General features: G+C 49.9%; 11 protein-coding genes across 11 annotated transcripts; 5 read left to right on the forward strand and 6 right to left on the reverse strand.

The window, feature by feature from the left end:
* Positions 1–495: 495 nt before the first annotated feature.
* PMZ80_008160 (uncharacterized protein) lies at positions 496–2,785 on the reverse strand (the record flags this gene model as incomplete). The annotated part of the gene is made up of 4 exons (XM_064876561.1): positions 496–744; positions 794–900; positions 1,001–1,280; positions 1,331–2,785. 4 exons carry the CDS (start codon positions 2,783–2,785, stop codon positions 496–498), a joined length of 2,091 nt encoding a protein of 696 aa, XP_064727868.1.
* Positions 2,786–6,579: 3,794 nt separating this feature from the next.
* Positions 6,580–7,332, forward strand: PMZ80_008161 (uncharacterized protein; the record flags this gene model as incomplete). The annotated part of the gene is made up of 1 exon (XM_064876562.1): positions 6,580–7,332. The coding sequence occupies one exon, from the start codon at positions 6,580–6,582 to the stop codon at positions 7,330–7,332; it is 753 nt and encodes a 250-aa protein (XP_064727869.1).
* Positions 7,333–8,219: 887 nt separating this feature from the next.
* On the forward strand, positions 8,220–9,026 carry PMZ80_008162 (uncharacterized protein; the record flags this gene model as incomplete). The annotated part of the gene is made up of 1 exon (XM_064876563.1): positions 8,220–9,026. The coding sequence occupies one exon, from the start codon at positions 8,220–8,222 to the stop codon at positions 9,024–9,026; it is 807 nt and encodes a 268-aa protein (XP_064727870.1).
* A 240-nt stretch (positions 9,027–9,266) lies between these two features.
* Positions 9,267–10,080, reverse strand: PMZ80_008163 (uncharacterized protein; the record flags this gene model as incomplete). Its single annotated transcript, XM_064876564.1, has 2 exons — positions 9,267–9,329; positions 9,382–10,080. 2 exons carry the CDS (start codon positions 10,078–10,080, stop codon positions 9,267–9,269), a joined length of 762 nt encoding a protein of 253 aa, XP_064727871.1.
* Positions 10,081–11,375: 1,295 nt separating this feature from the next.
* PMZ80_008164 (uncharacterized protein) lies at positions 11,376–12,116 on the reverse strand (the record flags this gene model as incomplete). The annotated part of the gene is made up of 1 exon (XM_064876565.1): positions 11,376–12,116. One exon carries the CDS (start codon positions 12,114–12,116, stop codon positions 11,376–11,378), a length of 741 nt encoding a protein of 246 aa, XP_064727872.1.
* A 413-nt stretch (positions 12,117–12,529) lies between these two features.
* PMZ80_008165 (uncharacterized protein) lies at positions 12,530–13,406 on the reverse strand (the record flags this gene model as incomplete). Its single annotated transcript, XM_064876566.1, has 2 exons — positions 12,530–12,634; positions 12,897–13,406. The coding sequence occupies 2 exons, from the start codon at positions 13,404–13,406 to the stop codon at positions 12,530–12,532; spliced, it is 615 nt and encodes a 204-aa protein (XP_064727873.1).
* A 654-nt stretch (positions 13,407–14,060) lies between these two features.
* PMZ80_008166 (uncharacterized protein) lies at positions 14,061–14,699 on the forward strand (the record flags this gene model as incomplete). Its single annotated transcript, XM_064876567.1, has 1 exon — positions 14,061–14,699. The coding sequence occupies one exon, from the start codon at positions 14,061–14,063 to the stop codon at positions 14,697–14,699; it is 639 nt and encodes a 212-aa protein (XP_064727874.1).
* A 1,097-nt stretch (positions 14,700–15,796) lies between these two features.
* PMZ80_008167 (uncharacterized protein) lies at positions 15,797–16,778 on the forward strand (the record flags this gene model as incomplete). Its single annotated transcript, XM_064876568.1, has 2 exons — positions 15,797–16,516; positions 16,569–16,778. The coding sequence occupies 2 exons, from the start codon at positions 15,797–15,799 to the stop codon at positions 16,776–16,778; spliced, it is 930 nt and encodes a 309-aa protein (XP_064727875.1).
* Positions 16,779–16,985: 207 nt separating this feature from the next.
* On the reverse strand, positions 16,986–17,480 carry PMZ80_008168 (uncharacterized protein; the record flags this gene model as incomplete). The annotated part of the gene is made up of 2 exons (XM_064876569.1): positions 16,986–17,267; positions 17,322–17,480. 2 exons carry the CDS (start codon positions 17,478–17,480, stop codon positions 16,986–16,988), a joined length of 441 nt encoding a protein of 146 aa, XP_064727876.1.
* Positions 17,481–17,605: 125 nt separating this feature from the next.
* On the reverse strand, positions 17,606–18,094 carry PMZ80_008169 (uncharacterized protein; the record flags this gene model as incomplete). The annotated part of the gene is made up of 1 exon (XM_064876570.1): positions 17,606–18,094. One exon carries the CDS (start codon positions 18,092–18,094, stop codon positions 17,606–17,608), a length of 489 nt encoding a protein of 162 aa, XP_064727877.1.
* Positions 18,095–20,011: 1,917 nt separating this feature from the next.
* PMZ80_008170 (uncharacterized protein) lies at positions 20,012–22,410 on the forward strand (the record flags this gene model as incomplete). The annotated part of the gene is made up of 4 exons (XM_064876571.1): positions 20,012–20,716; positions 21,394–22,014; positions 22,074–22,097; positions 22,156–22,410. 4 exons carry the CDS (start codon positions 20,012–20,014, stop codon positions 22,408–22,410), a joined length of 1,605 nt encoding a protein of 534 aa, XP_064727878.1.
* Between the last annotated feature and the right edge of the window lie 94 nt (positions 22,411–22,504).

The raw sequence follows: 22,504 nt of genomic DNA on the forward strand, positions 1-22,504 counted from the left end.
TATGAGCTATAAGGTGTACAGTACAGCTATTTCTGGTTCCGAACCGGACTGGTTGAGATCACCCTCCTTGGAGCCCTGCGTATAGCAAAGCAAGCAATGAGAAAGAGTCCACGAGGCCCAAGTCTAGCTCATGCCAAGCTAGGCTCAGACCTCGTAGTTGTGCTTTCCACTAAGGTCGACCACACTTCAAAGAAGAAGCGAGCGACCTGTGGAGAACTTTGAGCTACCTGCTGAGTATCAGTATAGAGGGCAAGTAAAATTGCTTGCAGGTTCGGGGTCAATGTTTGTGAGGATCGAAGTTGGAATTTGCTTATATTGGCCTCGTTGGACCTCTGACCCTCGGAGGCATAAGCCCGTGCTTATGCGCTGCTCGATATCGCGGTATTGCGGTATCGACCCGTGACTGGCTCACGTGGTGGTCTGCTAGATCGTTAACGCGCGAATGGGTATCGTAAAACACATAAGGAAAAATGCCACCATCATCGTTATCGTTTCTTACGCTTTCTTCGCGGCCTTGGCAGCTCTGGCCTGCTGCTTCTCTCTGTATTCGAGGTCCTTGGACATAGTCGACATGTCCTTCCACCCACCGATATTCAGAGCTTTGTGCTTGGCAAGCGTCGTCAAATTGCTCAGCTTAGGTAAGAGCTCAGGACAGAGTCTTTTCACGCGTTCGAGTCGCTTCTGCGACTTGTTCGAGATGCTTCCGTTGTTGGCAGGACCTGCTTCGCTCCCCGAGTCGTCCTTCTGGACGAGGTCAGTTGTATCTTCGCGCCATGTGGGGTCGAGATCTCACGTCAGCGGTCGCGTTGCCGGTCTGCTTGGTAACAGCAGGCAATCGCTTTGGTGGTGGAGGCGGTACCACAGTTGGCAGGGAAGGAGGCGAAAATGGTGGTGGGATTCCTGCAAGCCATTAGCACTACAATCAAGACTTGACAAGACGTTGTTGACCAGTCTTCGACCAGGATCCGCATAATGTTTCAAAATGCGCAGATTAACTTACCAGTGATGTTGTTGTAGACACGATGTAAGCTTCGACGCTGTTCCTGATAAGCGGCGAAATTGCCACCGATGAACTCTCCAAGGAAGCTGAAACCAGGATTTCGTTGTTGAGGGTTAGCAAATTCGTCTAGTCGTGCCATGAGTATCTCATGCGTCCTCGAAAACAGCTCAACAATGCGTAGAATCTCGCTGCTCCCACCAGTAATATTGTTGTCCGGACGGTTCGGATCTATGATCATCAGGCGGTTCATCTTCTCATCCCTTAACGGAGGATATCTGTACTTTGGAAACGGTCAGTAAAGGCAGGTTATGGAGAATACCTTCAACATACCTTGTCGATAAATCCAGGAGGATCCATTCTGATACCAACAGACGTGATGTCGAGTAGATTGCCATAGAGATTGAAGAACTCGACCAACAGTTCTCCCAAATTCTGGCCCTTGGATGCTGGCAAGTTCTGGATCAAGCTTGTGACCATACAAATAGTGGCAAATCCACCCAAACCTCCTACCGAGTTGTCGTTGAGTCCTCTGATCATGAGGAACTGCTTCACGACAGCGACTATTATCGGCATGGCCGGATATGTTACTTGCCACTTCTTGAAGGTGTCGTTTGCCACAATGCCAGTAGTATTGCTAAATGACAGGTCCACCTTGAGGCCCGTCTGATCGTCGACGAACTTGATGATTGGCACTTTAGCTCCTGAAATCACCACTACGGATCCGAGCCGTGCCAGTCCATCGCGCTCTATGAAGTTGCTGATTTGGAACATTTTACCCTTGCTCACTGGCACCGAGTCATTTCTCACCCCAGGAAGGAAGCACACCAGATCCATATCGCCGGTCGGCAGGTACAGCCCCGCAGCGTAGGAACCGAATGACTTGAGTTGACAGCCCATGTTGTAGCGGCGCAGCACAGTGCCGAGTCTACTTATCAAATCCTCTCGTACAGCGGCCTCGAAATCATGTGGCTTAACCCATTCGTAGAAGTCAAGTATCTCCTTGTGCAGAGCGACCATCGGGGCATCGGTTGCCTTCGAAGCCTCTAGCCACGGTGTAGGCGAGTCATCGCTTATAGCTCGCCACGCAGTCAGTACCGCCCCGCTCGCATGAAATTGTCGGCCAGGGGCACCCATCAACCTGTCACTTTCGTATTCGGCACGTTTTCGCTTGCGCGAGGGATGAACTGCAGCTGCACTGGCGGGCTGCGCTCTGGTATCCGCCTTTGGACCAGCAGGAGCGTTGGCGGGCGGCGCGAACTGGTCATCATCAGCAGTATCAAAGGAGATGAAATCTTCCTGATCCGCAGATGTGCTGTTCTGACCCACTGGATCGTTGCGAGCTTTCCTGATGAGTTTGAGGACGTCAACCCTCTTCCCAGTTGTTTCTGTTGGTGGTGGAAGTGCTGTATACGGGTCTGGGTTGCTCCATTTCACCGAGCTTTCTGCGTTGCCGTCAGTCTGCCCTATCTTTCGCCTCTTTACTCGATCGTTGTCTTCGCGATCTGAAACGTCTTCGTCCATTTCTTCTTCCTCGCTATCAGTAAGGTTATCGACATCTCTGAATTTGTCACTTGTATGATTTGACGCAAGAACAGAAGTCTCTTGTGTTGTGGGGAAGTGTGTGAGCAGGTCTCTTTCGGCTATTCTCTTTCTGAAAGAGAAGTCGCCTCGATTGCGCTGTCCACCACCGAAATGATACATAGCTTTCTCAGCTGCAGGCGGTGGTCGAGGTGGGCGATCATCCGTGTACCGTGGATGGTACGTATCTCCAGCAAAGCGCGACATTCTTTGCGTGATGCCAATATTTTGATAGGCGATACGACTGTTACAAGTACGCAGGACGTACAGATACTTCGTGACACCAGCAGGAAGACGAGTCGCGATGCGATATGGTAAATTTCATGACGAGGGCGAGTGCGATTTTACCCGCGGGAAAGACCGGACTCGGACTCGGATCAGCAAGGCTTCAGCCTTGTTACCTTCAGCTAACCTATGTAAGACATCCCTTTTCACCTTCACTCAGAATTGTAATGCTGGTGCAAGCAATCCTAGTTACAGTCACTTTCTACACGACTTTGTGACGAAGGTGAACAGATCATGATGTCGTTACCAATGATGAATGGTCAAATACAACATGGCAATCTTAAGAGCCGATGCATATGAACCGCGAGACAGAAGTGGAAAAGTATTGGCAAGGACAGTGTCAAACGCTGATGACTCTTACGAGACACAGCAGGACCAACACCGGCTATAATGCTGTTGTGTGAAGGTAATGGGAATCCCATTCATGCTCGTGTGACTGTCGTCCTTTGGCACTTCGCGGCATTACGAGAGCTACAGTACAAACCGTTCAGACTGTCGAGCAGAGTGCATGTATATTACCAGCCGAATGAGGAATATGTCACCTTGGAGAGTCAGTAATGCTGACTAGAAAAGAAAACTGGTCTCCTATCGCTTGCATGTGTTCGATCTTTATGCCGCAAGGCAAGACTGAGAGATGCACGGAGTTGTGCCTATGTCACTGTGGCAGCAGGTGGCAAACTATAGATACCTCCCCAATCCTGCCGACCATGCGTTAGGGCAATCTTGAGTGCGAGCAGCAAATTCGAAGTGCTTTTGCTGAAGTCCAGGCTGGGTCAGCGGCATCTATGCGGCTCTGCTTCAGCTCAGCTTGAGACGCGGCAGTCGTGACTCGAAGTGGCTAACGAAAGACCTGTCAAAAGCCTTCTCGGCAAAGCTTACTCTTTCTGTCCACCAATCCAACCAAGCTCTTGCCAAAGCACCTTCAGATGCTCTGAGCACACCCACGCTCACATCCACAACATCAGGACGCTCTTCACTATGCCAGAAAATAGTCGCTCCACAATCACGGCAGAATTCTCTTCTAACACCACTGGAGCTCTCGAAGGATTGCAGAGTCCCAGTGTCGTAGGATAGGTTCGATCCGTCTGGGTTGAAAATATTCGACCTCGATACGAAAGCCCATGCCTGGATAGGTGACCCGAGGCCTAGCCTACACGATCTGCACGCGCAAGTACCTGCCAACCACTTGCCCTTTTCTCTGGTCCACCACTTCTCATCGCGCGGGTTGCCTGAGGAGTGTGCGTGGTAAGGGACGATCAGGTCTGGCCATGGAGATGAGCACTGGCGAGACTGCTCGTTGGGCCGGGTTATGAAGAACTTAACACCTCTGCAGACGCAGCTTGCGAAAAGACGATCTTCAGCACTCTTGATACTAGGCGTGGGAGGTGCTGCGGAAGCAGGTTGAGGTCTGTTTCCACTGACTGAAGCCTCGATCTCTTGCATACGTCTCTCGGATTCGGAAGGATCTCCTCCAGTCAAGCACAAGGACAAGCCGCCGTCCAGAGTATCGTGGACGTGCCGGTTGCCAAATATCTCCTCTAGTGCATCAGAAACTTGCTCACTGTGGATTCTTTCCACAACACCTGATTGGACCTTCCATCCTTCGCTCTTCTCAAACATATGGCTGCCACATATTCCACAGAAGTACCTTGAGAGACCGTCGTCGACTACATAGACTTGGAGTACCTCGATGCTCTCGGGACGGTCCTTAATGGGGAGGATCGAGTGGCACAATGCACCTAGGTTGTGGCGGCATCGATTCCGATGGCAGATGAAAGACTTTGCAGGTATAGTGACTGCCAGGATCACGCCATGGCGTACTTTGCCACATAAACAGGAGATGTCCACAACCGTCATCTTTGTCAATTGTTCTGGTAACGTGAACGTTGTGAGTGGCTAAACAAGGAATTGTGAGAGCTGTATGCCCAGCGATGGGCCCACACATGTATGTCTTGATCTTCTGCAGCTCCGGTCTTGAGTCAGTCAAGAGATGAGCCGAAAGATGCTTTGTTCCCTCCACCTACGCAAAATCACCCCAGACAAGTTCTTGAAGGGGAAAGATCAGTGGGCTATGATAAGCTCATGTGCGTTGGATTATAGCCGACTCAGACTTGCTTCTGGGCCTAATTCAACGCGTTGAACTTCGGGATTGTCATGTCAGTGAATCCGATTTCCAGCAGAACATTGAGATGTCGACCGAAATGCCTACGATCCTGGACTGAAGCGATACCGATGGTCAAGAGACTCTTGCATCTGGCAAGATCTACCAGAATGCCACGTATTGGGTTTACAATTGAAGCAGAAGGTGGTCTGGGAAACGCAGTATTCGCGCTTCTGTTGAGTAACTTTGGATATCTGCTCATAGTTGTATTTGTTCTAGATGTAGTCTCATCGCTGATGGTACGCATAATACTCGCAATTGTGGGGTTGTGTCTGAAGCAGGAATGAGTGTTCATTGGTTGCAGGCTTAGCCGAGTGCATCCTTTATTGAGACCGAAGCACAAACCACGCATTGGTGCGCACATGCAAGCCTCCCACGCTCCTTCCCTGCATGCGCAGTTGCCTCGAACTCAGGACATAAATAACCCCCGCTTCTCTGCTGACTTCCATTCAATCTTCCATACACAAATCCGTTTCACAGTCTCTACCACACACTTCAAAGCACATTACCGCACAAAGAAAGACTCCTCGGTCAACGCAAACAACTCCAACAATCAAAATGGGTCCATGCTCTTGCTCTTGCGGCGCCAACTGTGTACGTTGTTACCAACCTCGGTCTTGCTTTCGCGCTGACTAACATTCTACAGGGCTGCCCAGCGGGAAAGTGCACCTGCAAATAGATACAATCTTCCACAACGTCGGGATGTCTCTCATTGAACGCAAAGGGCTCTGAAGCATATCAAACACAGAGAAGGGCCGGGCAATACGTTACTTCAACCAAAAGATCGACTTCGATTCTCAAAGCACACTTTATCGAATACAAGGTTTCCAAAAACGATGGGCTCTAGCATACGGAATCAGGAATGAGGTGCAACCTATTACGAGTCACTGCACTGCACAAGAAATAACTGTGATCCAAAAACATTCTCATACACTTGAGTCAACTCTGTTCTATCTTGCGCCGTGCCTGACTTGTTGACTTCGTGGTCCCTCAGTGCGGGGTCAGCCCTGCTGATCTCTTATCGATAGTGATGCCCGAATTTAGCTTAGCTTCGGATTGCTCTTGGCGTGCTCGAATCAGTGGTCCTTTTCACTTCTTACATGGACAGTCCTCATGCAACCTCGAGTATCAAGACGTCTCTCGCTACCCAAACAACATGACAGTGAGCTCCGAGGCTCTAGACTTGCCGAAAGCAGCTGTGCACAGAGCTTCAGAAAGCCCGGGCTCCTTGGGACGTGGTATGGATACAGAGACAAGACCAGATGGTGCCACTTCCAGCACTATAGGCCGTTACATTGACAATGCTTGCCAGTATTGAACAGCGCTGTGCTGAAGCAAATATGGATATTGCTTGTTGCTTGCACTACTGCCATCTCACGATAATGCAACATATTCTACGTGTCACCCGTCGCCCACACTTTTCACTCCTGCATAAACAGTTCTGCGTCAGCGATCCTATCTGATGGTAAGTCTTCTAAACAAACTCCAGCATCTTTGGCAGTTGGGTAACTGCAATTTCCGCTGCTCGCTGTTGCGACCGCAATTCTAGCCTGTTATGTCTGAAATTAAGCCCAAAGCGCCAGGGCCTGCCTCAGCAGAAGATCTTGCGCCAAACCCCGACCAACCCTTTCGATTGCTCGACCTGCCTCTCGAGATCCAGCGACATGTCTTCAGAAAGTACTTCGAAGGCGCACAAATGCGCATCTACCAAAAGACCCCCACCATGCTCATGAGCGATGGAGTGCCAAGCTTGAAAGCTGAACTGGCATCACACCATGTTCGAGATGTATCAAGAAGCATGAGAGAGGAGTGCATCTCTCGCGAGATCCTGGTGGACACTGGACCATCATTTCTGGACCGCTACTTGGCATCGTTTTGCATGACGACCGAGAATCAATGGATTCGTGAGCACTGCAACTCCTTCAGATTCGAAGGTCACCCGAAACCCATGTTACCACCTCAGTGGAAGGTGCTTCTCGATCATTGTCCTCGTCTTCGGCCGGTCGACATCTCAGCCGTTGGTAAACCACTTCTTGATGAACATCTGCTACATGAGTATTTGCCGTTGAATAATGAGAAGAGAAAGGCATTGGCAATTGCTGTGGCAGAAGGCAAGCTTGATTTTGGCACTGAAGCATTCATCGAAGAATTCAAACTCCGTGACCTGGCTCGATTGCTGCAAGACAAACATGGAAAGAACTACAAGATCAAATTTCACTGCGCGCTCTTCACCGCAATCTATGTTAGGCCAGTCACAATGATGCTTGCAGATTATAACAAAAGATATCTTTACATCGAGGTGAGCTAGATTCGAACAGGTGTATGCGCCGAGTGCTGACAATCGCATACAGAATACAATCCTGGAGGTTACCACCAACGGTACGCAGGCATTGTCGCGAACCTGCCGCACGAGAAACACCAAAGCGCATTGGGTGAAGGGACAAGAGGATATCGAGCTCAAGGAGTGGTCGGACGCCGAGGTGGCAAATATCAAGAGCATTATGTAGCGAAAGTTTTGGCAGTGGTTGTAACGAAACGGTGAACTGAATCGCTACGGATTAAGCTTCGGTTGCCGGAGACAGTGGTCACGGACGTGCGACAGCACGAACGCAACCATGACTACCGTGTGCAAATGATAGGCAAAAGGACTGCGGGGGGCACGCCGTTTGACGATTTCGTTGTGAGTTTCCCGCAGGACAAGTCAGGGGAATATGGGCCGTTTGGAACCGGCTGAGCGTAAGGGGTATTCTATTCAGTCAATATCGTCGTTGGCAGCAAACATGCGTGTCGACGGGTGCTCACAGGTGTGCCGTTTGGGGTGCCTTTGGATGCTATAAAGCGACTGCTCGAGGCCATGTTGCAGAAGATGTCCAGATCAAGCGTTCGAGCAAGGGCAGTATCGATTCAACCACACCCTTCGCAGTCGATATATATACCACAATTGAACAACTTCCTAGCACTCCTGACACCATGTGTTACACGGTCGTGGTTGCAAAGACGAGATGCCAGGAAGATCATCCCTTTCAGGAAGAGGCTCAGCTTTGCTGGCGGCTATGCTCTACCCGGGCTAGGCAGGCTTACAGGAACCACGACTGGAATTGGACCTGTGATGACAGAGAACTTGGAACGCGGATCTGGATAACGGATGGCGCAACCACTATCGCTAACACGAAAAGATGTGACATCTGTGCCGCTATGGCAGTCGACCACGAGGTTCGAGGCTTGGAAGTGAAGGTCGAGCAAGCTAGGGACTACCTCAAAGATTTGGTCAAGGAAGAGAGAGCTCGACAGAAAGACGTCAATGATTTGTTAAGCAGTAATGTCTCCAAGAAGGACCAACGGTACCTCAAGGCGAGCGACGCACTCGTCGACGCGAGAGAGAATAGACGAATAACGAATCGTGAATTGAAAAAGGACCAAAAGATCATCAAAAGTCTTCAGAAAGATATAATTAGGGCACAGATCTCGGCGTTCTACGTTGAAAACATCCATCAATGGGCTGGCAGCTTTTTCTATCTGCGGAGCCCCACCAGTGCAGCTGAGGAGGACGCCCGTGGCACCGCAGAGGATTATCCTGAACACTTCCCGCCATGGACGGGCTCGAAGATAGACGAGAATGACGTTCTTCAGCAGCATTTTCCACCAGGAAAAAAGCTCGACGAACATGGCATTCTCGAGATCGAGCACGCCGCAGAGCCCGCCGCAGAGTCCGCCACAGAAAAAGATACGGAGGATGACACTGAGGAGGGCACCGAGGACGATCCAGGGGATGACAGAGGCAATGATACAGATACTCACGATGAGGAAGGTACGGAGTACGACACAGAGGATGACGATGGAGACGACGCATCGAGTCAGCATTCGCAGGACATCATTCCGTCTTTGGGCGAACCAGGTCCGAGCCGGACAGCTGGTCGATACCAAAACGCTTCCTATCCGCCACCCAAAAAGGTACTGCCTTTCAATCAGCCAGAACGGAAGCGTCGAGGTGACCGCCGATAAGTTGAGCGACGACGTGATATCTGTGACCGCTGATAAAGGCGGTCAACATCAAGAAGTTGAACTCAGGAATTGAAGGTGGACTGGTCATTTGCTCGTTGAACTTTGGCTGGGGTACTGGATAGGCATCTGTTGAAAACTTCTATAGCTGTATTACAACATCATTTGTGCTCTATGAAGCTATCATTTGACTCGTGTAGACTTATCCCCCAGCTCATGACAAGCAAAGTGGACGATGAACGGCTACCAATTGCTGAGGCGTGGACGAAATACGATTCTATCTTTGTAGGCCGTAAACCAGAAGATCTGCCAAACATATTAGCCTGAAGCACGTAGATCAGACATGCAACTGTCTTACCTTCCGAAACGATTCCAGGGAATCGTGTTCTCCGGTATAGTGATGATCATCCACAATCCCATGAACCTCGTAACCCTCAGCCGACTTCTCCTGTAGCATCGCCGACAACTCTCGAAGAAAGAACCGATCCAGCCAGTGCACGACATTGCGAGGCTCGTTAGGACGTCTCGGGGAGTCGATGAGGCGTTGAAGCTCTGCGTGGGTGACCGATTCCTCAAAATGGCGTATAACGCAGAACGACCGCAGTTGTGGACAATTGGTGACAATATTCTCCCAGTTGCTGGGTAGCAAAGCTGGCGCATGATCGATGGTCAAATGTTGAATGTGATTCTGGAGGTATTTGAAACGTTCAGTGCTGAACAATGCTGTCAGGAGACCGGGTGTTGCGTTGCCAACGTCTACGAACAACTTCGTAGGCCAGCACTTCTCTCGGATCCCTCGTGCGTCGTGGCAGACTTTCTTGCAAGTGCTCTCGAGTGCGAAACTTGGGACAGCTGGGAAGTTTGGATGGTTGTTCTCGAAGTGATATCTCCAGCTGCTGACGGGTTTCAAGTCAACGGGACGCTTTTCGATGATGGCGAAGCGTGTTGACCTAAAGTACTCCTTGTAAATCTTGTCCTGGAGCTCTTGAGGCAGACCGAGGAATCGAAACGGCTGATCATTCGTACAAGCTTGTGGTGCATCAGACTTGTCCGCCATATTTCGAAAGGACGAGGAGGACACCGAGAGCGGTATGTATGAATGTTAGCTGTAAGGCCTGTGTTCGATAGCCAGGAGTTAGACAAGGGAAGTTCAGATCTGAAAGCTTGTGAGGGTTTAGGTAGTTTGCGAAGAGGTATTGCTAAGACTCGTCTAAAATTGGATCCCAGGTCAAAGCTCAAAGTTGTGAAGTGAAACAAATGGATTGTCACTATGACGTGAAACTCTATTGGTGACAGGCTCGCATCGTACACATGTGCCACGCATTGCCCGACGAGGCAGAAAGTCCGTGCTGAACCACCATCAACAGGAGCTGCTGGACTTCTTAAGATATGTGGCGCGGTCCCGGATACTTGTCTGCACAGATAAAGTGCCGCCCCACGTTTCATACTCCCCAATCGTGGTCTAGATACCCGCCCGCATATCGTCAACGTGAGGAACAGTTTCACGCACCTGGAGAGATTGCCTTCGTCATCAGTGCTTGGGATCCTCGGATGTAGCTCGCCAGTATTTCGTACGCAGTACGCGACCGGTAGTGAGGAACCGTTGTGTTCCAACAGCGCTGGCATGCTCTGTTCAGGGGTGATTCGGCATTGAGACCGTGTCAAGAGTATCCCGTCTAGTATGCACTGTGCTGTTTCCAAGGCTGCTCGGATAGGGGAAGGGATAAGGACGCACAGACTGTCATATGCATGCGGGCTGTACCGTCCCGGTGTGAGCTGCGCGTCAGATACAGCTTCATATCCATCCAGAACAGAGTTCGAATGCGAGAAGATAGACACCAGTGCTTGAGACGTAAGAAGAAGTACCGACGCACGATTGCAAGCAAGGCGCTAGATCACGTGAGCTTGGCATTGATCATTGCCTACCCCTTTCCCCAACAACCGTTCTTGGGCTACGTGGATTTGACGGAACCGAGATGACATGAGCGACATTTGTTAGGCTGCAATTACCCTGTGAGTCCCATTGCTTACATGTGGTAATTCTTCGCTCTCTATACGCGTTGATATTGCCATGCACCAATGCTCGAAAATGGTCGCAGCCTCGAAATTGAGACACCATGCAGATAATTCTCCCGACTGCGATGTCATGCTGTTCCCTTTCGTCATTCGACTCAGACGTTCTGGCATCTATGTATGTGGAAGTGTAGGTATGAGCATCCACCCTCAAAGAGTGAATCTTGTAGTCTTTAGCGCCGCATCGACCTTAGGATGAGTTGATGTCTTGCTCAAAATTGTCCATCCAGGTGGCCTTCCTCCGTTGAAGCTCAAGATGAACACCTAGGATTCGAGATGTTAGCATTGGTTGGCGTACGTCGTGGGCATATCTCTCATGTTTCGATGTTCACTCACAGTCTCTGCGACCTTCTCTCCACCAATTGAGACCCAGGAGCCTCCAGCTTCCACGATGACCTCGAACTCTGAACCAAATTTGCGCTTGAGCTCGACAGCCAGTTCTCGTAGCATCGTGTCTTCGAAGTAAGCAGCATGAGTCGCCGCAAGGACGAAAGAGCTGCTGGCGTTTCTGACAAGTGTTTGGACGGTGGTGGTTGAATCGGCACCAGACCAGGAGTGGCAAGCATGTTTGCGGAACTTGAAGTATCGCAAGTTGATGAAAGCCTTGGAAAGATCGACCCACGTAGATGCAGATGCAGCTCCCGGGGAGACCTCCATTCGTTCGATGTTCTTGTGCAGCCAGGCGTAGCTGGAGGTTCCCAATGTCATAAGCTCTTCTTCGTCGACTAGACTTCCTCCAATCTCCATGGTTCGGGGCCAGACTTTGTCTCGCACCTTTCTCGAATCGTTGGAGACCTTTCGATTGACAAGCTCGATGCTAAGACTAGGAAGTCCTTCGAAGGTCAGAGGGCGCTGGTGTATATTGTTATTAGGTCCTATGAGTGCCGGTCGAGCGACAGCTTTGAGCTGGACGTTCTCATGGTGTTTCTCGTACATCTTGTCCTGCAATTCTTGAGGTGGGTCTTGAAATCTGAAAGGAAGAGAAGTGGCAGGTTTGGCATCGCTGTTCAAGTTCGCCATGTTTTTGTGTAAGGGAGCGAAAAGACAGCTTCTATTACAACAGAGAAGTGAACACTTTGGGAAGTACAAGAGAGAAAAACTAGTAGAGAATCAGGTGTACTGTGCCTCAGGCGCTTCTGTTGAAGGCTTGGCATGAAGTGAAGTGAAAATGTGGAGTTCCCAAAAGTGAAGGCGTATTTGCTAACAGTCGCGTCCTTCCATCGTGTTGCCTGGAGTACGCTGGAGCCGTTGTCTGTCATTGAACACTTCTTAGGGACTCAACAGCGTACACCGGTGCAACTCGATCTATTCGTGTCCCTCTTCAGAAAATTACGCAGGTCTACCATAAATGAAAAGTGCTCCTTCCGAGGCCACCAACGACATTGCTTCGATATCAGGTGTGGTCACTCCATGGTCCACCTCGACGTGCTTTCTTACTTCTCCACAATGAGTCCTTGCAGTGCGACGTTCACCTCCTCATCGTTGGATGTGGCGGCAACGACACGAGTTATACCTTCACCAAATTCGTAATAGATGTCCTAGCCAGCGAGTCAGCCTCAACATGCATGAAAATACTGTCCAAAGGTCATCATCGTACCGTGTGCAGCTTCTTCCCCTTATCTTCTTTGCCATGGGCCGTTCATTCCAGCTGCAATGTTCCCATGACTTTCAAATCTCTTCCAAACTTCTCTTGTGCTAGCTTAGCGAGCTCCCGTAGCTTGTATCTGTCGAGGAAAGCCTTCTCCCGACGGTACGGTAGTGTCTTGAACTCGTAACCATTGAGATGACGCCGTGAGTCACCCTCTCGTATGTGGCGTAGGGACTCCTGACGTGGGATTGATCAACAACGGCGATGTCGCGCAAATGCGCAAAAGATGCCAGCCACATAGACCACGACTGATCCCTTCCACCTATTGCCGGCATAGTCATGTTGATGCGTTCAATGTGCTCTTGTAGCCAGGCGTATCTGGCGTAACATAGTGCGTCGAAATCTCCACCGTAGAGTGCACAGCTTACGTCGACATCCAACGTCCTTGGCCATGTCTTACGTCGTGCCCTTCTAGAATCAGCAGCGACTTTGCTAGAAGCACGCTCTAGGGCAAGCCCTTGGATGCCTTCAAAATTGACGTGGTCGCTCGGTGAAGGATTGTCCCACCACTCGTCTTGAGACTTGCGGAAGGCTCGTAATCCTGTGCTTTGGAAGTACTGCTCGTAGATCCTATCTTGTAGTTCTTGTGGTAGATCGAGGAGTCTGAACGGCACGAGGATCGCGTCGTGATGTGCACGATCAAGCGGTGTACTCGGTTTCATCGTGGATTCAATGCTTGCTGTTGAATACCGACGGATGCCCGAAGGGAAAAGGGTGTTTTGATACAAGCAGAGGGTATTGTGGGCCAGATCTGTGGTCAAGAGTAGGTGGGGTATTATCTCATCGGACTCGAGGTGTAGTGAAGGCTTTGTCCATTCTAGATGCAAGGGCTTGGCAGTGTGAAGAGTGAAAAGTACTTCCCCTACATAATTCGAAAATCGTGAGGATCCGTCTTTATGGAATGTACATCTTACATGTACCTAACGAAGACCTTGAGCTGAAGTTCTGGTAGTATATCGAGGGGCCTTACAGGCTGCGCTACTATGCGAAGCCTGACTCAGGCCGTTCAACGTAGTCCTGTTTCATTGTCGTCGAGCTGTGCTTTGTCTGAAAATGGACGTGCAACAATGTCGAGTGACAGCCGAGTGAAAGTCGAGTCGAACAATGACGAACAATGACTGCCGACTCGCCCAACACGATGGCTTTCATAAAGCGCCGCTTGGGATATTAATACCTCGTATTCCTCGAGGAAGCTGAAAACAATACCTTCGCTGATCCAACCAACCCTGTCTAACATCTCCAGCAGCGCTGAAGTATACCGTCGGCAACTTTCTGCTCTGATCAACAAAATCACAAATCTCAAAAAACCAGTCAGGATGGCAACTAACTCACTCCAAGCGTCCGAACCTCAAACTCAAAGCCAACCTTTCCATCTACTCGATCTTCCAGCTGAGCTGAAACACAATATTTACCGATCGTACTTCGGCGAAATCGACGTACTCCGCCTCGACTATGCTGAAGAGCAACAAAGACTGCGTATCCGAGGTTGTCCGAGTCTGAATGTTGAGCAGCTATGTCAAGAGCTATCTACCGATGTCAGAAAAGCCCGAACAGCAGCTATCCCCACGACACTGCATGTCTCTGATGTCGAATTTATCGGAGCGCATACGACCCTCTTTGCTGAGTCTGAATCATTAGAGTGGGTACGAAACCACGTCCGCATTCTGCATATGGTCGACCAGTTGATCCCCGGACCAGACGCTCCTCCAACAGTTCCCTGGAGCTCGGTGCTGCGCAACTGCCCGAACCTAGAGAAGATCTACATTCAGCCAGCCACAGTAGACGGTGATATTCCTCACCTCGACGAACTGCTCCAGCAAGGGCATCAGTATGAGGATATTGTGATGTACTCCATGCACGACTTCGTTAACGGGCAAGTCGACGTCTTCACGGAAGAAATCCTGGAGGACTTGGATTTGCGACGTCTTGCTGAGATGTGGGAGAAGAGCTGCTAAGATAGAGCTCTGGAGGTCTTCCTCAGTTTTGACGCAACGTTTGAGAGCGGCAAGCTGTTGTTCCATGGGGAGATTAAGGCATTTGTCGGTGGTGACATGCATAAGATCGTGTCTCGTGAGTGTGTGTCACTATTAGGTTATGGTAGTTGGAGGAGTGGTATGGAAGAGCCATCTCTTCGGAAGTTCCGACAGATGGTGGACAAGTATCCTGAGACTTAGGAAGCGATAGATGAGCTGCTTACAGACGTGTGTTATGAGGCTGGTGTCTCTACGTGACCAGTGATGGTACGAGTGGAACCTCTATAGTTCTACTTAAGTAAGCTAAGTAGAATATTAAGCTAGTAAGTATTTAATATAAGGTTAAGTTATATATAGGTAGGGTTCTAGTATAACTTAGGTTAACTATAAAGACTATAGAACTATATATAAGAGGCTTATATCTATATACTTATAAGTCCTTAGTCCTTAATTAGCTTAATTACCTATAATTAGTATAATTAGTACTAATTATACTAATTACTCTTAATTCTACTAATTACTCTTATCGGTTACGTAATCCTATTATCTTATCTTTACGTATTAGGCTTCCTCGTTCGACCTGCCTATATATATATCGGCTGTATTGTGATATATAGGTGACCCGCTAGCCGCTCGGTTACACTTCTTTGTATCACAACAACGTGGTCGGGAGCTGGACTCCTTAGAGCGACTGATGTATAGGAAGGCTGTTGTATAGTGGTTTGAGTAGAATGTAGAAGAAGATTCGGATGCAAAACACCCTCCAGATACGATTAATCGCGTGTGACTTCCAAATTGTTGGAACTCAGGTACCTGTTAGAGCGTCCGATCGCGTTACGAAGCATGACCTCCGGCGCCTTCCAAGTGACAGGTGAAACACAATGACACATAGTAGCTTTGCTCGTCCGAGGCGTAGACAGAACCGACGTTGATCCAGGTGATATCTTGTTGCTGTGGGGAGTTTTTCTGTTTGCGATAACACATCAATGCAATTCCGTTTGTTCAGATATCAACCTTGATTCGTGCTTTGTCCTTCTTTCATACGCACCACGTCGCGAATCGCGAAGACCACCTCGAACATGGATTCTTCCTCGATGGCGCAAAGTGCCCGATCAACCACTGATCAACCATTCAGACTTCTTCATCTACCCCCAGAAATTCAGCTCCTCGTCTACGAAAAGTACTTCGAAGGTACCCGCCTGGGCACAGTACTCCTGCAATATGACAATGACAGCCACAAAATGATCCTCTCGGGCATGCCAAGCCTCAATATCGAGCTTGCAAATCGTCGAGTCAGCGCCGACGCCAGGTGGGCACGAAACAAATACACCACAGACTCACTGCGGATATGGGATGAAGATTTTCTTTTTCATCATACGCACCAATTCTGTACACAACCATCGCTCAATTGGCTGCGCAGCCACATAACCACCTTGAAGGTCGCAAACCATGATCACTTGGTTCGCATTTCTGCCGGCAGGATATCACCTTGGGACGCAATCCTCGATGCTTGTCCCAAGCTGAAAAATGTTCGTCTGTCGATGCTGTGTGAGACGGACACTATGTCAGCATCAACTCTGCTCGGAGGAGGTGCAACTCTGGAGCACGCCGTCATGACGGGGATGTCCCATCACCTTGATGGTTATCTCGATAGACTCGCCATGCAATGTGTAACAGGATTTGGACTGCGAGTATTGGTGGAGCGGCTGCATGCTAAGTGTTGCGAGAGCACTGTGTCCATGCATATGACTGCGTATCCAGCTGTCAGACCAATTCGAGGGGAGATCCTTGCAGATCTAGTAAGTTCGAATAATGCAGTTCGCTGGTATGAGCACACTAACATATGAGCAGTGCACCGAGGTTTCGATCGGCAAAGATAAAGTCGAGCTTATCCTTCGATACTGTACTTCAATGTTCGGCTACGGTCGATGGACGAAGAAGAATGAACAGCGGTTCCTCGTCAAGTTCAAGCCTGCTGCAGACACGAGGCCCACAACAAGAACGATGTTGAAGAAGCTGCTTGCAGGAGTCGTCGAGGACTGGACACCAGAGATGACATGATGTGTTATGGCGATGTGAGAGATGCTAGGGTGTGAGGGTAGCTGGTAAAGATGGAAGTTTTTCGGAGCCATATTGACATTAGTTGCATTCCAGAACTGACCAAGCCATGACGCCTCAGCTCATGGCAGGTGGTTCTTCAATCTGATAGTATTACTTGCTGGCGCGAGACATGGTCGGCTCAAGCTTCGGGGGTGCGCCCAACCTTGTTTACCCGAACATCACGTCCAAAATCCTCGACTTCACCTCATCTTCATCGTCGTCCTCACAATTGACTCCCTCGTCATGTCCAGTACCTTCTGCATCTTCACCATCCGCTGCCCAATACTTAGTACCCTGCTGCAAGACCGTTTTCATAGGTGTAGACTTCGATCCCTGCTCCTTGAACCTTGGTCTGAGGAGACCCTTCCGCCAGTAGGTGCGATTGTGATCCCATGTACATCTTCGTGCTGTGACCTCATATGACTGAGATGTAATGACATAAGAAATTTCCTGCCGCATGTCAGATCAGATTTCCAGCGGACCACAGAATATTCCTTTACTTACGCTCTCCAGGAACGTTCGTCGCTCGCACTCGTACTCAATGTCAAACTTAGCCGATACAATGCAGGGGGAGTCGGACGTCCGTTCGAGATGTGCTGCGGCAGACTGCAGACTGGCCAGATCTCGTTCCGCCCTGAAACCTTGGTCCCACAGCCCGTTCATGAACTGTCGGATGATCGATGCCCGTATCTGCGCTGTTTCATACGAGTCATGCTCCTCAAAGACAACAGCAGTATCTTCGTCGCGGGCATAGATGTGTAATTGGCGAAGCCGAGGAAATTTTTTCATTAATTGTCCCAAGCAAGCTGTTTGGAGGGCATTGGCTTCCTATCGACACTGAGAGACACGATGTGTTTGCGAAGCCATTGAAATTGACCTCTTCTTGCGAGGCTGCGAATAAGGTCATTGCTTCTTGATTTGTCGACGACATGCAATGAGGTACCGGTGCACTCCTCACGGATGACCTTAGCCTCTTCGTTGATCTGTCGACTGACGAGCTCGATAGCAAGACTTGGCATGCCGGAGACGTGTTCGTCATTGCGCATCTCCAGTTCGATATTGCCGTAGTATTCTCGGTAGATCATGAGGCGAATCTCAGCTGGTACTTGCAGAAATAGGAATGAGCATTCTTGTAATGGTTCTATCCGTGGTGCAGCTGAGCTTGGGCTGGTCTTCCCATCGTGGCAAGGACGGCTGTCAATCTTTTCAGTGGCGTGGCTCTTGACAGACCGAAAGAGTCGGCGCTTTGGTTGCGAGTTGGCTTGATGCCCAGGCATTCTGACTGGCTCGGGGAGCTATTTCGTGAGATGAAGGGAAAGCGACTTGACGATGACGGTAGAAGCTGTGATGTGGTGATAAGATGACGTGCAAAGTTGTTGAAATCCACAAAGTATTGCACGGGATTAAGACTCGGTCGCGTGACAAGCCTTGTTTGCAGTGCTGTGACTCCCTCGTGCACAGAGTGACGGAAGCTGAAGCGTCAAACAGGTAAGTGCTTATAACTACCTGGTTGTGGAGTCATCTTGCATTGCGTCGTGCATGCAGATCTGATCATCTCTCATGCTGTGCCGCCGCAGCCTAGTGAACGCCAGGTCAAGTCAACACCTTCATTCCATTGGGTCACGTGCCATCTGACATGTTAGCACTAAGACATTGTCCTCTTAAGGTCTCTTTCTTTCCTCACCACCTTGAACCCAGAATTCACGCCGTTCCTCTTTACTCCTTGGTTTGCTCTCGTCCTCCACTGAAGCTGGCCACAACAACGCATATCATGGCAGACGCACCATTTCGGCTTCTGCACCTCCCACCAGAACTACAACTCATGGTGTACCAGAAATACTTCGAAGGCTCTGAGCTCACCATAACCGAATACTCTCACGAAACTGAAGTGTTCGTATTCCGAGACCTACCAAGTCTCAATCTGGAACTCGTCAGTCGCAATGTGTCACTCGACGCTCGTAGCCTTCGAGATCGATGTACCTCACGTGATCTTCGAGTCGAATATCCAGACTTCATCAAATCGCATCTTGGCAAATTCATCGGTGACAAGCGATACGCCTGGGTTCGCGGCCATATCGAAGCATTGCTCATCGATGAAGCCACATATTCTCTGAACGCAGCAAGGATCCCCCTTGAGCTCCAGCCAGACTGGCAGACCCTAGTCGTCAGATGTTCACGACTCACAGAGGTGGTCATTAGATTCAGAGAACATAGAGTTGTAGTCACTGTGCCAGCTGTCGCCAGTGCCACAAACAAGCTACGCAAAAAAGCTTTGAGAGAAGTCATGCGTCACGCGCTGGACGGTAACACTCAGGTGGACGACTTACATGAAACCACCATCAAGGCGTATCAACTTCCGGATTTGGCTCAGCGCTTGGAATCGCTGGATCGAGACGGATGGGTCTCTGTCGACTTCCCAAGTTGCTGGCATACAAATAATGATGGCATACTCTTCTTCATGGTTGGTCAAAGTCCGAGTCACCGGTGACAGCACTGACATACCATAGTCCGCAGACTGCGCCGTCCGTCCTGAAGGGAGTCAAGCCCACCTCAAGAGATGTTTCTGTAGAACTTTCACAGGCTACCGGTCAGATGGGATGGGCTATCCGGTCATCAACGCCGCGTCGATTGAGGAAAAGGCCCTCATGAGCCGCTGGGCGAAAGACCGAAAGATGAAGGTGGCATGAGTGGCCTATTCGTGATGGCCACCAATTACGCATGGGGGTGAAGAAGTTGAAACATGTGGATACAAGGATATCGACTGGCGTCATACAGATTGTGGTTGAGGATGGATGTTGAGCATAGAAGAAGCGATGAGGAGTGATGCGAGCCGATCTAGTCGAAAAGCACCGTATATCGGCTTAGCGCAGACACCTTCGATACTGCCTGCTTGGAAAGTGAAGTTGTAGACGTGCAATAGTTGAGGCTGAACAGTCCTGCCCGTCCTGTTTCCCATGGAAAGCATCTGTTTGGGGGGTACCCCAGCACTCTGTGATGTGGACTGGCCCTGGCATTTTTCCGTAGCTGTTCACTGATTTGCGACTTCCTGAAATTTGGCTGTGCAAGTGATGGTGTCGACAGATGACCGCCAAGACTTTCCTGCCTGCATCTTGCGCTATTTGTCTTTCTCAAATTCCGCCTTCCTCCTTCAAGATATCATCTATCTCGACCTGTCAAACAAATAATCGACCAAGATGGAGGACTCTTCGGCAGCAAATCAAAGTCAGCAACCTTTTCGATTCCTTGCGCTTCCACCAGAGTTGCAAATTCGTGTATTTCGCGAATACTTCAAAGAGACCGATTTTATGGTGCTGCGACATGAGGAGGGATTCGGTTTACGATTCGATGGCATGCCTGACCTCAGCATCGAGTCCGTATCTCGTTACGTTCAGATCGAGGCCCGAAGAGCTCGGGAGTCCTATGCCCCACGAGAGTTGATCGTGATGGAGCCCACCTTTCTCGACGAACATCTCCTCGACTTTAGCAAGAATGCTCGATATGCTTGGATACGTGGTCGCATTGAGACTCTGATCATTGGCAATGTAGAATGTCAACCTAGCGCAAGCTATGCCACTCTCCGTGTGCCAGCCTGGTATGCGTTGAGAGAGAATTGCTCAAAGCTGAATTATGTCCACATCACTCCGGTTCGTCAGAAGATTGTGCTGGATGGTGTCGTGCTTTCGAAGCTCGCTTCCGAAGCAGTGATCAAGACATTCTTGAAGACTTTGATGACATATGGCCTGAGCTCGGGACTAGATGAGGATGGCAGGTCGCTGATCAATGACATGGGCTGCCGAGGGCTAAGACCAGCCGCAGGGATACATGGGCGGGAGATGGCTGTGCTTGTTCGGTATAATATTGCCATCCTTGACGGTGAAGACGGACATGTGTTCGACATGGTAAGGTTACTGGTGCAATGCTCATTTGTATCATGAAGACTGACTTGTGATCCGCAGACAACATATTTCTACAGCGAGTCTGCTGGGTTCATGTCCATGAAAAGAACAGGCAACTGCAGCCGCCTTCGAGGATCGTGGATCGCAGGTACAGAACAGGCGTCGGTAGAGGAGGTCACACCGGGCTAGACCAACAAGGCGTCTGGCGCAGAACTCTTGTTGAGGAGCGTTCAAAATCGACTGACATAAGAACCCTGAGGCCGGCTGTTGGAACGCTGTAAACATATGGGTGTGGTGCTCAGGAGAGCATCTTCAAAAACATTCGCGTCGACGTAGTTTGCAGTCGCACAGGCTCTTGGTTCGGAGAAGACGACGGGAGAAACATCTGTGACAATGGCAGTCGCGTCGAGCTTCACCGCTCGACGTGAAGTAAAGGTTAGCTTGTTGTGATCCTTGAAAAAATCCCTCCCCTGGAGTTCATTCACAGCCTGTTCAGTTCTTTCTCACTTCAATGATGGCGGCAGGCAACGTGAACATGTCAGGAGTCACTACCAAGACTTTCTGATCTTCTGACCTTATATTTCCTTCCATTTCTTCAATCTTGCACTATCCGTGACCCATCAACGCAAACCGTACACAATCTTCTATCATCTCACTGCATGACAAGCGTCGAATCATAGATCATGGAGGACGCCCACCAAGGCACAGATCAACCATTTCGACTCCTCGACCTGCCCCCAGAACTGCAAGTTCGAGTATACGAGAAGTATTTCGAAGGGGCCGAGCTTAAAATTGTCGCGTACGATAAGCAAGGTCACTTCAAGTTCGAGGGCATGCCAGCACTCGACCTCGAACGCACCTGTTGGACAGTCAACATCGAAGCAAGAAAGGCTCGAAGTCACTGCACATCCCGCAAGATGGATGCCTTCGAGCCATACTTTATTCAAGACAATCTTGATGCGTTCTCTGGAGGACCCCGATACGACTGGATACGCCAGCACATAGATAAGATCTATATCGGTGGGGCATCCTTTCCAACCGACGAGATCAATCCCAGCCCGACACATTCCGACTGGTCCGCATTGATCCAAAGCTGTCCACGTCTCGAGAAAGTCAGCATCACGTTCTTTGGGTACCAGACCAGGATGAATGTTCCAGCGGTTGGCGCCGCCTCTAATGCCCAGTCAGGCTCACAGCAGGCTCTCACGGCCATGATGGTCGACATGCTAAAGCCCACAGTCGATGTGATCGACCAAAGTGCAATCCAAGGACTTCGACTTCGTGACCTGGCACGAGCCCAGGTAGCGGCCGGGCGAGGTAAAGATGTCTGCATCATGTTCCCGAGTAGATGGTGGACCAGAACGGTGGGATCTTGTTCAACATGGTAAGTCGCGTCTGTCTCGACTACTGCGTTGTCTCATTGCTGACGTGGCGCTCTTCAGCAAGCTTGCATCGCTGTTGGTTCGGACGAGACTATTGTGGAGTGTAAATTCTGTGATGGTCCAACCCTGAAAGGACTCTGGATGATCGGCTTTGACATGCCATACATCGAAGAGGTTACACAGTCCGAAGCTGCTACCGACGCTGTTGAAAAGGAAGTCATGCAGGGCTCTGGAGAAGCTGGTGCAGAGTCCGACATCGATGTCTCTGAATATAACGGCGCGCAGGAACCAGGAGACTCGGAGGGCGAGGCTTGATCTCGGTGTAGATTGAAAATATTGGATTGCGAGGCATGGTAAATTCGAGGTTTCGAAGTTATAGAGCTTGACAACTCGGACGGGCGGAGCAACT

The sequence above is a fragment of the Knufia obscura genome (assembly GCF_036327395.1).
Source record: "Knufia obscura strain CCFEE 5817 isolate CBS 148926 chromosome Unknown scaffold_10, whole genome shotgun sequence".
NCBI lineage: Eukaryota > Fungi > Ascomycota > Eurotiomycetes > Chaetothyriales > Trichomeriaceae > Knufia > Knufia obscura.